The sequence below is a fragment of the Salvelinus alpinus genome, chromosome 18 (genome assembly GCF_045679555.1).
Source record: "Salvelinus alpinus chromosome 18, SLU_Salpinus.1, whole genome shotgun sequence".
Taxonomy (NCBI): domain Eukaryota; kingdom Metazoa; phylum Chordata; class Actinopteri; order Salmoniformes; family Salmonidae; genus Salvelinus; species Salvelinus alpinus.
The window spans coordinates 44051617-44065314 of NC_092103.1; the positions used below are offsets into that span (position 1 = coordinate 44051617).

Sequence of the window (13698 nt, forward strand, 5' to 3'; positions counted from 1 at the left end):
ACACCATTATGTTAGCCTTGTAGACAACACCATTATGTGAGCCTTGTAGACAACACCATTATGTGAGCCTTGTAGACAACACCATTATGTTAGCCTTGTAGACAACACCATTATGTTAGCCTTGTAGACAACACCATTATGTTAGCCTTGTAGACAACACCATTATGTTAGCCTTGTAGACAACACCATTATGTGAGCCTTGTAGACAACACCATTATGTTAGCCTTGTAGACAACACCATTATGTGAGCCTTGTAAACAACACCATTATGTTAGCCTTGTAGACAACACCGTTATGTTAGCCTTGTAGACAACACCCTTATGTTAGCCTTGTAGACAACACCATTATGTGAGCCTTGTAGACAACACCATTATGTTAGCCTTGTAGACAACACCATTACGTGAGCCTTGTAGACAACACCCTTATGTTAGCCTTGTAGACAACACCCTTATGTTAGCCTTGTAGACAACACCATTATGTTAGCCTTGTAGACAACACCATTATGTTAGCCTTGTAGACAACACCATTATGTTAGCCTTGTAGACAACACCATTATGTGAGCCTTGTAGACAACACCCTTATGTTAGCCTTGTAGACAACACCATTATGTTAATCTTGTAGCAGATATAGATACGAGAGGCTCTCCAGTGCTTCCAAAAATGTTGTTACATTACAACCTTATTCTAAAATTGATAAAATTATTTGTTTCCTTATCAATCTACACACAATACCCCATTATGGCAAAGTGGAAACAGATTTTTAGACATTTTTGCAAACAGAAATACCTTATTTGCATAAGTATTCAGACCTTTTGCTATGAGACTCGAAATTGAGCTCAGGTGCATCCTGTTTCCATTGATCATCCTTGAGATGTTTCTACAACTTGATTGGAGTCCACCTGTGGTAAATTAAATTGTCTATATAAAGTCCCAGAGCTGACAGTGCATGTCAGAGCAAAAACCAAGCCATGAGGTCGAAGGAATTGTCCGTAGAGCTCCGAGACAGGATTTTGTAAAGGCACAGATCTGGGGAAGGGTACCAAAAAATGTCTGCAGCATTGAAGGTCCTCAAGAACACAGTGGCCTCCGTCATTCTTAAATGGGAGAAGTTTGGATCCACCAATACTCTTCCTAGAGCTGGCCGCCCGGCCGAACTGAGCAATCAGGGGAGAAGGGCCTTGATCAGGGAGGTGACCAAGAACCCGATGGTCACTCTGACAGAGCTCCAGAGTTCCTCTGTGAAGGAACCTTGCAGAAGGACAACCATCTCTGCAGCACATCGTCAATCAGGCCTTTATGGTAGAGTGGCCAGACGGAAGCCACTCCTCAGTAAAAGGCACTTGACAGCCCGCTTGGAGTTTGCCAAAGGGCACCTAAAGGACTCTCAGACCATGAGAAACAAGATTCTCTGGTCTAATGAAACCAAGATTGAACTCTTTGGTCTGAATGCCAAGCGTCACGTCTGGAGGAAACCTGGCACCATCCCTACGGTGAAGCATGGTGGTGGCAGCATCATGCTGTGGGGATGTTTTTCAGCGGCAGGGACTGGCAGACTAGTCAGGATCAAGAGAAAGATGAACGGAGCAAAGTACAGAGAGATCCTTGATGAAAACCTGCTCCAGAGCGCTCAGGACCTCAGACTGGGGCGAATGTTCACCTTCCAACAGGACAAAGACCCTAAGCACACAGCCAAGACAACGCAGGAGTGGCTTCGGGACAAGTCTCTGAATGTCCTTGAGTGGCCCAGCCATAGGCCGGACATGAACCCCAAATACAGGTGTATTTGAGAGAGACCTGAACACCCCAAATACAGGTGTGCCAAGCTTGTAGCGTCATACCCAAGAAGACTCGAGGCTGTAATCGTTGCCAAAGGTGCTTCAACAAAGTACTGAGTAAAGGGTCTGAATACTTATGTAAATGTGATATTTCTGTTTGATATTTTTTATACATTTGCAAACATTTCTAAAAACCTGTTTTTATGGGGTATTATGTGTAGCTTAATGAGGGGGGGAAAACGATGTAATCCATTTTAGAATAAGTCTGTAACGTAACAAAATGTTGGGTTTGAATACTTTCCGAATGTGCACTGTAACTACCAACTACTTCTATTGCTTCTAATGGAATCCCCTTGCTCTCTCCCAGACTACAGGACAGGCCCTTGCTTCACCAAGGTCAGCAACCAGATGTGCCAGGGCCAGGTGAGTGGCATCGTGTGCACCAAGACCCTGTGCTGTGCCACGGTGGGGCGTGCCTGGGGACACCCCTGCGAGATGTGCCCGGCCCAGCCACAGCCATGCCGCCGAGGCTTCATCCCCAACATACGCACCGGAGCCTGCCAGGGTGAGGAGTGGGATATGTCAAGATTAAACTAGCTTTCCAATATCTTTGTATTAATTAACTAATTAATTGGACACACTTTTTTATCAAGTGTTTGTGAAGCTTGGTCAACAAAATGTTTTGTTTCGTCGAATTGTGTTCACAATAAGGTCAAAATCAAGATAACTGGGTGAGCTAAAATTATAATTATAGGATGAGAGGAGGTGTAGCCACAATTGATAATGCATAACAATTATCAACATTACACAAACAGCAAATATCCACTACAATGTGCATTGCAGATAATGTTAGCCACAGTTTTTGAAAAAGCATTTGAAAACAAAGACATTGGACACGCTGAGGTCAAATGCCAGCCTAGCGGTCCAGTTCACTGTCAACTGACCTGGGAATGTCCCCTACGGACACACCCACAGGTCTCCATTGAATTCTAATGGGCCTTGCTCTGAGAGGGAGGGGGGAAGGGGTCCCTAAATATTCATTAGGATGATGACACACACACACACACACACACACACACACACACACACACACACACACACACACACACACACACACACACACACACACACACACACACACATCGGGCTTTGCGTCTCTCGTCTGCTGACGGACTAAGGGTCCTGAGTCAGTCAATTCAGGTAGAGATTTTAATTTAATATCGAAAAATTTGAAGACTTTTCACATAAATAATTTTCAGCTTTTTGAGAAGTCATTGAAAACAGATGCCGTTTTTCAATAATTGAATTGGAATTTTACTTCAGTTTACTTCCTGAATTGAAATGGCCTGAACCCTGGTGTGTGTGTGTGTGTGTGTCTGCGTGTGTGTGTGTGCGTGCCTGCGTGTGCGTGTGTCTGTGTGTGTGTGCGTGCATGTCACTGCATCGTTAGAGGCAATATTTCACACCACCCCCACCCCTCCCCCCCCCAAAAAAGCGTTTTATGAACTCTTGACTTATTTTCTCTCTTCCTAGCTCTGACGTTGCTGATAGCTACTTTACTGAGGAAAACTGTACTTACTATGACTGTGATATGTGGTTGTCCCACCTAGCTGTCTTAAGATGAATACACTGAATGTAAGTCGCTCTGGATAAGAGCTTCTGCTAAATGTTAACGTTAGATGATCGCAAACAAACTTACTACGCGGCCATGACGTCGGCTTCTCGAAGTTCGTCACATTAACACTGTACCGGTGCTAGAGCGCGGCCATTTTGAAAAGTTACTTTTGAACCATCGCGTCTGTACTAGACAGTAACTGTCAAATAGCAGATCTTGACGATGGGCATATCGGAAATATAGCGTGCCATTACGGACGCAGAGCATAAATCCCTCCTTGGGGTTTCTAAATCCCTCCTGTGGTGAAACAGTGAAAGTCCCTCTATGTGTCTTGTTACACTATTTAGTATAAAGGACTTTAAAAAGAGTGCAGACGGTCTCCTATAATGTCTATGGTCTCATATAGTGACAAGTGAATGAATGGACAAATGAATGGCAGTGAAAACCTCAGGTCACTAAAAGGTCAACCTAAAGTTACTCCCGCCTGACAATATCAACTAAACAGAAGCACCGTTCAATGTCACTTCATAATCTCCATTCTCCAGCACTGCCTCTGTGAATAAGTAACTGCCTCTGTTCCTTGTGTAGAGGGAGGGAGTGAGGGAGGGAAATGGAGAGAGCGAGAGAGAGAGCATGAAGGGAGGGATAGACAGAGAGAAATAGAGAAAGCATGGAGGGAGGGAGTGAGGGAGGGAAATGGAGAGAGCGAGAGAGAGAGCATGAAGGGAGGGATAGACAGAGAGAAATAGAGAAAGCATGGAGGGGGGAGGGAGTAATGGGGGAGAGAATGCATGGAGGGAGGGAGTGAGGGAGGGAAATGGAGAGAGCGAGAGAGAGAGCATGAAGGGAGGGATTAGAATGAGAGAGTCAGTCCATAAAGGTAGAAAGAGAATGAGAGAGAGGGAGAAGGAGTGAGGGGGGGCCCCTTGAACATTTTATAAAGGCCCTTCCATACAGCAGTGGATGTAGTAGGAGGATGTGCTGTGTTGGGTCTACACAGCCTTGGTGCTGTCTCTGTTGGAGGAGTGAATGAACAGCTAGGTGTTAAATCTCCTCTAAAGCCCTCGCACCCCGCCTAGTGCCATGGCGACCGTCCGCCCACTGCCACGGCAACAAGGAGGTGCCTGTAAAGCCCCCGTCGAGCAGTGATGTGAGGTCAGAATGAGAGAGAGAGGGGGGGGGGGATAGAGCGAGATATGAATCTACAGTGCCTTCGGAAAGTATTCAGACCCCTTGACTTTTTTGATAGGATACAGCCTTTTTCTAAAATTGATTAAATAATTCCCCCCCCTCATCAATCTACACACAATACCCCATATTGACAAAGCAAAAACAGTTTTTAATAATTTTTTGCTAATTTATAAAAAAATAAAAAACGGAAATATTTTATTTACGTAAGTATTCAGACCCTTTACTCAGTACTTGAGTCTTGAGTCTTCTTGGGTATGACGCTACAAGCTTGGCACACATGTATTTGGGGAGTTTCTCCCATTCTTCTCTGCAGATCATCTCAAGCTCTGTCAGGTTGGAGGGGAGCGTCGCTGCACAGCTATTTTCAGGTCTCTCCAGAGATGTTCGATCAGGTTTAAGTCTGGGCTCTGGCTGGGCCACTCAAGGACATTCAGAGACTTGTCCCAAAGCCACTTGGCTGTGTGCTTAGGGTCGTTGTCCTGTTGGAAGGTGAACCTTCGCCCTAGTCTGAGGTCCTGAGCGCTCTGGAGCAGGTTTTCATCATGGAGCTCTCTGTACTTTGCTCTGATCAACTTTGCCTCGATCCTGACTAGTCTCCCAGTCCCGGCCGCTGAAAACATCCCCACAGCATGATGCTGCCACCACCATGCTTCACCGTAGGGATGGTGCAAGGTTTCCTCCAGACGTGACGCTTGGCATTCAGGCCAAAGAGTTCAATCTTGGTTGCATCAGACCAGAGAATCTTGTTTCTCATGGTCTGAGAGTCCTTTAGGTGCCTTTTGGCAAACTCCAAGCAGGCTGTCAACTGCCTTTTACTGAGGAGTGGCTTCCATCTGGCCAGTCTACCATTAAAAGGCCTGATTGGTTTCGTGATGCTTAGATGGTTGTCCTTCTCGACATTTATCCCATTTCCACAGAGGAACTCTGGAGCTCTGTCAGAGTGACCATCGGGTTCTTGGTCACCTCCTTGACCAAGGAAGGCCCTTCTTCCGCGATTGCTCAGCTCGGCCAGGCGGCCAGCTCTAGGAAGAGTCTTGGTGGTTCCAAACTTCTTCCATTTATGGTGGAGACCACTGTGTTCTTGGGGACCTGCAATGCTGCAGAAATGTGTGGGTACCCTTCCCCAGATCTGTGCCTCGACACAATCCTTTCTCGAAGCTCTATGGACAATTCCGTCGACCTCATAGCTTGGTTTTTGCTCTGACATGCACTGTCAACTTTGGGACCTTATATAGACAGGTTTGTGCCTTTCCAAATCATGTCCAATCAATTGAATTTACCACAGGTGGACTCCAATCAAGTTGTAGAAACATCTCAAGGATGATTAATGTAAACAGGATGCATCTGAGCTCAATTTCGAGTCTCATAGCGAAGGGTCTGAATACTTATGTAAATACGGTATTTCTGTTCAAATTTTCTTTGTTAACATACAAACATTTCTAAAAACCTGTTTTCACTTTGTCATCATGGGGTATTGTTTGTAGATTGATGAGGATTTAAAAAAAGAAAAATAATAATAAGGCTGTAACGTAACAAAATGTGGAAAATGCGAAGGGGTATTTCTGGAGGCACTGTATGTAAGGACGGAGAGAGGCCCATCTGAGAATGAGAGCGAGAGACACTCCTGACTTCACGTGGCACCAGCAGCGTGGGAGGGGGGGAACAGAGAGAGAGACACTCCTGACCTGACCTGTTCTATATGATCTGCAAATATTCTGGTTAGTGTAAAGTTGACGACTGAGATAAGCTTGTGGGGTGATGAAAATAAATACTTGAACACCTGCATCTACATGTACCTGATCTACATGTACCTATATCTACATGTACCTGATCTACATGTACCTATATCTACATGTACCTGATCTACATGTACCTATATCTACATGTACCTGATCTACATGTACCTATATCTACATGTACCTGATCTACATGTACCTATATCCACATGTACCTATATCTACATGTACCTATATCTACATGTACCTATATCTACATCTGATCTACATGTACCTATATCTACATCTGATCTACATGTACCTATATCTACATCTGATCTACATGTACCTATATCTACATGTACCTATATCTACAGGTACCTATATCTACATCTGATCTACATGTACCTGATCTACATGTACCTATATCTACATGTACCTATATCTACATGTACCTATATCCACATGTACCTGATCTACATATACCTATATCTACATGTACCTATATCTACATCTGATCTACATGTACCTATATCTACATCTGATCTACATGTACCTATATCTACATGTACCTATATTTACATCTGATCTACATGTACCTATATCTACATGTACCTATATCTACATGTACCTATATCTACATCTGATCTACATGTACCTATATCTATATCTACATCTGATCTACATGTACCTATATCTACAGCTGATCTACATGTACCTATATCTACAGGTACCTATATCTACATCTGATCTACATGTACCTGATCTACATGTACCTATATCTACATGTACCTATATCTACATGTACCTATATCCACATGTACCTGATCTACATATACCTATATCTACATGTACCTATATCTACATCTGATCTACATGTACCTATATCTACATGTACCTATATCTACATCTGATCTACATGTACCTATATCTACATCTGATCTACATGTACCTATATCTACATGTACCTATATCTACATGTACCTATATCTACATCTGATCTACAGGTACCTATATCTACATCTGATCTACATGTACCTATATCTACATCTGATCTACATGTACCTATATCTACATGTACCTATATCTACAGGTACCTATATCTACATGTACCTATATCTACATGTACCTATATCTACATGTACCTATATCTACATCTGATCTACATGTACCTATATCTACATCTGATCTACATGTACCTATATCTACATCTGATCTACATGTACCTATATCTACATCTGATCTACATGTACCTATATCTACATCTGATCTACATGTACTTATATCTACATGTATCTATATCTACATCTGATCTACATGTACCTATATCTACATGTACCGATATCTACAGCTGATCTACATGTACCTATATCTACAGCTGATCTACATGTACCTATATCTACATTTACTTGATCTACATTTACCTATCACGTACACAAATACAGCAAATATAACTCTGCTGTGCAGATGTTAGTAAAGAATAAAGCCACAAACCCCCCCAAAAAGCGTTAGTGTGTTGTTTCTTAACACCTCGTCACCCCACCACCAATGTGGTAGACATTAGGCCAAGCCATTCCAGATGGCACACGGACACCAGTGTGGGGTGACGGGGAAGAAATGGCTGCCATGCTGCAGACTGAGAGAAGCGTGGGTTAAATCACCGCGGTATGGAGCCATTCTCTCCATGTTTGAAATCCCTGCCAAGGAGTTTATGGGGAGCATCACAGGTCTGTGGTAGTCTCAACCTGACTGGAAACATCAAAGTATGTCCTAATATGTGCATGTGGTAGTCTCAACCTGACTGATGAGAGAGAGAGACGAGGGAGAGAGAGAGAGGGGGGGGGGAGTGCTCATTCATCATCTGACTGAGCCTAGAGACGTGCATGTTATGATATACCGAAGCTAAAGCAGCCATTTTGGTTTGAGTATATTGTAAATGCAATGAAAGATCTAAGCTAACCAAACACTCTGATAGTTAACTGTTTCAACAGTTATAATAACAGTTATGATTATTCGGGTTATCCGACTGCTCTACCAGAGATTAGTACTCTGTATGGATGAACATGGGTAACTGGGATCTACCAGAGATTAGTACTGTGTATGGATTAACATGGGTAACTGGGATCTACCAGAGATTAGTACTGTGTATGGCTGAACATAGGTAACTGGGATCTACCAGAGATTAGTACTGTGTATGGATTAACATGGGTAACTGGGATCTACCAGAGATTAGTACTGTGTATGGATGAACATGGGTAACTGGGATCTACCAGAGATTAGTACTGTGTATGGATGAACATGGGTAACTGGGATCTACCAGAGATTAGTACTGTGTATGGATGAACATGGGTAACTGGGATCTACCAGAGATTAGTACTGTGTATGGATGAACATGGGTAACTGGGATCTACCAGAGATTAGTACTGTGTATGGCTGAACATGGGTAACTGGGATCTACCAGAGATTAGTACTGTGTATGGATTAACATGGGTAACTGGGATCTACCAGAGATTAGTACTGTGTATGGCTGAACATGGGTAACTGGGATCTACCAGAGATAAGTACTGTGTATGGATTAACATGGGTAACTGGGATCTACCAGAGATTAGTACTGTGTATGGCTGAACATGGGTAACTGGGATCTACCAGAGATTAGTACTGTGTATGGATTAACATGGGTAACTGGGATCTACTAGAGATTAGTACTCTGTATGGATTAACATGGGTAAATGGGATCTACCAGAGATTAGTACTGTGTATGGATGAACATGGGTAACTGGGATCTACCAGAGATTAGTACTGTGTATGGCTGAACATGGGTAAATGGGATCTACCAGAGATTAGTACTGTGTATGGCTGAACATGGGTAACTGGGATCTACCAGAGATTAGTACTGTGTATGGATTAACATGGGTAACTGGGATCTACCAGAGATTAGTACTGTGTATGGCTGAACATGGGTAACTGGGATCTACCAGAGATTAGTACTGTGTATGGATTAACATGGGTAACTGGGATCTACCAGAGATTAGTACTGTGTATGGATTAACATGGGTAACTGGGATCTACCAGAGATTAGTACTGTGTATGGCTGAACATAGGTAACTGGGATCTACCAGAGATTAGTACTGTGTATGGATTAACATGGGTAACTGGGATCTACCAGAGATTAGTACTGTGTATGGATTAACATGGGTAACTGGGATCTACCAGAGATTAGTACTGTGTATGGATGAACATGGGTAACTGGGATCTACCAGAGATTAGTACTGTGTATGGCTGAACATGGGTAAATGGGATCTACCAGAGATTAGTACTGTGTATGGCTGAACATGGGTAACTGGGATCTACCAGAGATTAGTACTGTGTATGGATTAACATGGGTAACTGGGATCTACCAGAGATTAGTACTGTGTATGGCTGAACATGGGTAACTGGGATCTACCAGAGATTAGTACTGTGTATGGCTGAACATGGGTAACTGGGATCTACCAGAGATTAGTACTGTGTATGGATTAACATGGGTAAATGGGATCTACCAGAGATTAGTACTGTGTATGGATGAACATGGGTAACTGGGATCTACCAGAGATTAGTACTGTGTATGGATGAACATGGGTAACTGGGATCTACCAGAGATTAGTACTGTGTATGGATGAACATGGGTAAATGGGATCTACCAGAGATTAGTACTGTGTATGGCTGAACATGGGTAACTGGGATCTACCAGAGATTAGTACTGTGTATGGATTAACATGGGTAACTGGGATCTACCAGAGATTAGTACCTTGTATGGATTAACATGGGTAACTGGGATCTACCAGAGATTAGTACTGTGTATGGATTAACATGTGTAACTGGGATCTACCAGAGATTAGTACCTTGTATGGATTAACATGGTTAACTGGGATCTACCAGAGATTAGTACTGTGTATGGATTAACATGGGTAAATGGGATCTACCAGAGATTAGTACTGTGTATGGATGAACATGGGTAACTGGGATCTACCAGAGATTAGTACTGTGTATGGATGAACATGGGTAACTGGGATCTACCAGAGATTAGTACTGTGTATGGATTAACATGGGTAAATGGGATCTACCAGAGATTAGTACTGTGTATGGATTAACATGGGTAACTGGGATCTACCAGAGATTAGTACCTTGTATGGATTAACATGGGTAACTGGGATCTACCAGAGATTAGTACTGTGTATGGATTAACATGGGTAACTGGGATCTACCAGAGATTAGTACCTTGTATGGATTAACATGGGTAACTGGGATCTACCAGAGATTAGTACTGTGTATGGATTAACATGGGTAACTGGGATCTACCAGAGATTAGTACTGTGTATGGATGAACATGGGTAACTGGGATCTACCAGAGATTATTACTGTGTATGGATGAACATGGGTAACTGGGATCTACCAGAGATTAGTACTGTGTATGGATTAACATGGGTAAATGGGATCTACCAGAGATTAGTACTGTGTATGGATTAACATGGGTAACTGGGATCTACCAGAGATTAGTACTGTGTATGGATTAACATGGGTAACTGGGATCTACCAGAGATTAGTACTGTGTATGGATGAACATGGGTAACTGGGATCTACCAGAGATTAGTACTGTGTATGGATTAACATGGGTAACTGGGATATACCAGAGATTAGTACTGTGTATGGATTAACATGGGTAACTGGGATCTACCAGAGATTAGTACTGTGTATGGATGAACATGGGTAACTGGGATCTACCAGAGATTAGTACTGTGTATGGATGAACATGGGTAAATGGGATCTACCAGAGATTAGTACTGTGTATGGCTGAACATGGGTAACTGGGATCTACCAGAGATTAGTACTGTGTATGTGTTAACATGGGTAACTGGGATCTACCAGAGATTAGTACCTTGTATGGATTAACATGGGTAACTGGGATCTACCAGAGTTTAGTACTGTGTATGGATTAACATGGGTAACTGGGATCTACCAGAGATTAGTACTGTGTATGGATGAACATGGGTAACTGGGATCTACCAGAGATTAGTACTGTGTATGGATTAACATGGGTAAATGGGATCTACCAGAGATTAGTACTGTGTTTGGATTAACATGGGTAAATGGGATCTACCAGAGATTAGTACTGTGTATGGATGAACATGGGTAACTGGGATCTACCAGAGATTAGTACTGTGTATGGATTAACATGGGTAACTGGGATCTACCAGAGATTAGTACTGTGTATGGATGAACATGGATAAATGGGATCTACCAGAGATTAGTACTGTGTATGGATGAACATGGGTAACTGGGATCTACCAGAGATTAGTACTGTGTATGGCTGAACATGGGTAACTGGGATCTACCAGAGATTAGTACTGTGTATGGCTGAACATGGGTAACTGGGATCTACCAGAGATTAGTACTGTGTATGGATTAACATGGGTAACTGGGATCTACCAGAGATTAGTACTGTGTATGGATGAACATGGGTAAATGGGATCTACCAGAGATTAGTACTGTGTATGGATTAACATGGGTAACTGGGATCTACCAGAGATTAGTACTGTGTATGGATGAACATGGGTAACTGGGATCTACCAGAGATTAGTACTGTGTATGGATGAACATGGGTAACTGGGATCTACCAGAGATTAGTACTGTGTATGGCTGAACATGGGTAACTGGGATCTACCAGAGATTAGTACTGTGTATGGATGAACATGGGTAAATGGGATCCCGGGACTGTCACGGGAACACTCTTCTCATTTCCCCCCCCAAAAAAATAGAGACCCGGGAAATTATAAAACATTTCGCACTAAATAATTGCACCTATGCAATTCCACAAAAATACACAACACAAACAGCATCAGATTAGCAAAAGTCTTTAGGCTAGCGTATTTACTTCACACAAAATCAGCATGAATTCAAAGCACATGCATAATTGAAGCTGCCGGACTGCACTGGCGACCTGGATGCAGTTAACGAAGCCTACAGGAAACCCCTACAGTATAGCCTATGAAAGAACGTGTGCTTCTTTGAACTGCCATTGTGACTCTTTAGACAGTCACATTTGATAGATCTATGCACCAGTCTGTTAACAATTCAGAGAGGCACGAGGGAAAATTCTAGCCTAGGCTATTTTCCTATCCAGTGCCAATCCCACCGAAACCCAAAATCCTGACTCCTGTCTCGCATGAGAATGTGAAACTTTATTCTGTAATATATAGGTTATATTATCAAATCACGTCTCTCGCCTGTGCATGCCAAATTACCTCTATAACGTTTCCCCCGCTGTCAGCCCAACGCTCTAACCACTAGGCTACCTGCCACCCCGATATTCTGTCATTCGTTGAAGGAGGTTATATATCTAGCTTCACAACTTTGGTCATTTTACTTTTGTCATTTGTCTGCCGTTACAACGTCTGCATGATTCCACAACACTCAGGGTACGCTCTGTGTTGAGATAGCGTACTTCTGAAATGCGCTGAATGAATTGAGGCGGTTTGTGTCAACTTACCAGGTGGTTTGTGTCAACTTACCAGGCGGTTTATGTCAAATTACCAGGGGGTTTGTGTCAACGTACCAGGGGGTTTGTGTCAACGTACCAGGCGGTTTGTGTCAACGTACCAGGCGGTTTGTGTCAACTTACCAGGCGGTTTGTGTCAACTTACCAGGCGGTTTGTGTCAACGTAACAGGCGGTTTGTGTCAACTTACCAGGCGGTTTGTGTCAACTTACCAGGCGGTTTGTGTCAACTTACCAGGCGGTTTGTGTCAACTTACCAGGCGGTTTATGTCAAATTACCAGGGGGTTTGTGTCAACGTACCAGGGGGTTTGTGTCAACGTACCAGGCGGTTTGTGTCAACGTACCAGGCGGTTTGTGTCAACTTACCAGGCGGTTTGTGTCAACGTAACAGGCGGTTTGTGTCAACTTACCAGGCGGTTTGTGTCAACTTACCAGGCGGTTTGTGTCAACTTACCAGGCGGTTTGTGTCAACTTACCAGGCGGTTTGTGTCAACGTACCAGGTGGTTTGTGTCAACGTACCAGGCGGTTTGTGTCAACGTACCAGGTGGTTTGTGTCAACGTACCAGGCGGTTTGTGTCAACTTACCAGGCGGTTTGTGTCAACGTAACAGGCGCTTTGTGTCAACGTACCAGGCGGTTTGTGTCAACTTACCAGGCGGTTTGTGTCAACGTACCAGGCTGTTTTTGTCAACGTAACAGGCTGTTTTTGTCAACGTAACAGGCTGTTTTTGTCAACGTACCAGGCTGTTTTTGTCAACGTAACAGGCTGTTTTTGTCAACGTAACAGGCGGTTTGTGTCAACGTACCAGGCGGTTTGTGTCAACGTACCAGGCGGTTTGTGTCAACGTACCAGGTGGTTTGTGTCAACG

The 13698-nt window shown here is 43.3% G+C and overlaps 1 protein-coding gene across 1 annotated transcript in view; it reads left to right on the forward strand.

Annotated features, from left to right (window-relative positions):
- Positions 1 to 13698, forward strand: part of fbn2a (fibrillin 2a) — a 222242-nt gene that overhangs the window by 38676 nt on the left and 169868 nt on the right. Inside the window, exon 6 of the mRNA XM_071351419.1 lies at positions 2142 to 2339. Within this exon, the coding sequence (XP_071207520.1) occupies positions 2142 to 2339 (198 nt within the window). The remainder of the gene's footprint in view (positions 1 to 2141; positions 2340 to 13698) is intronic.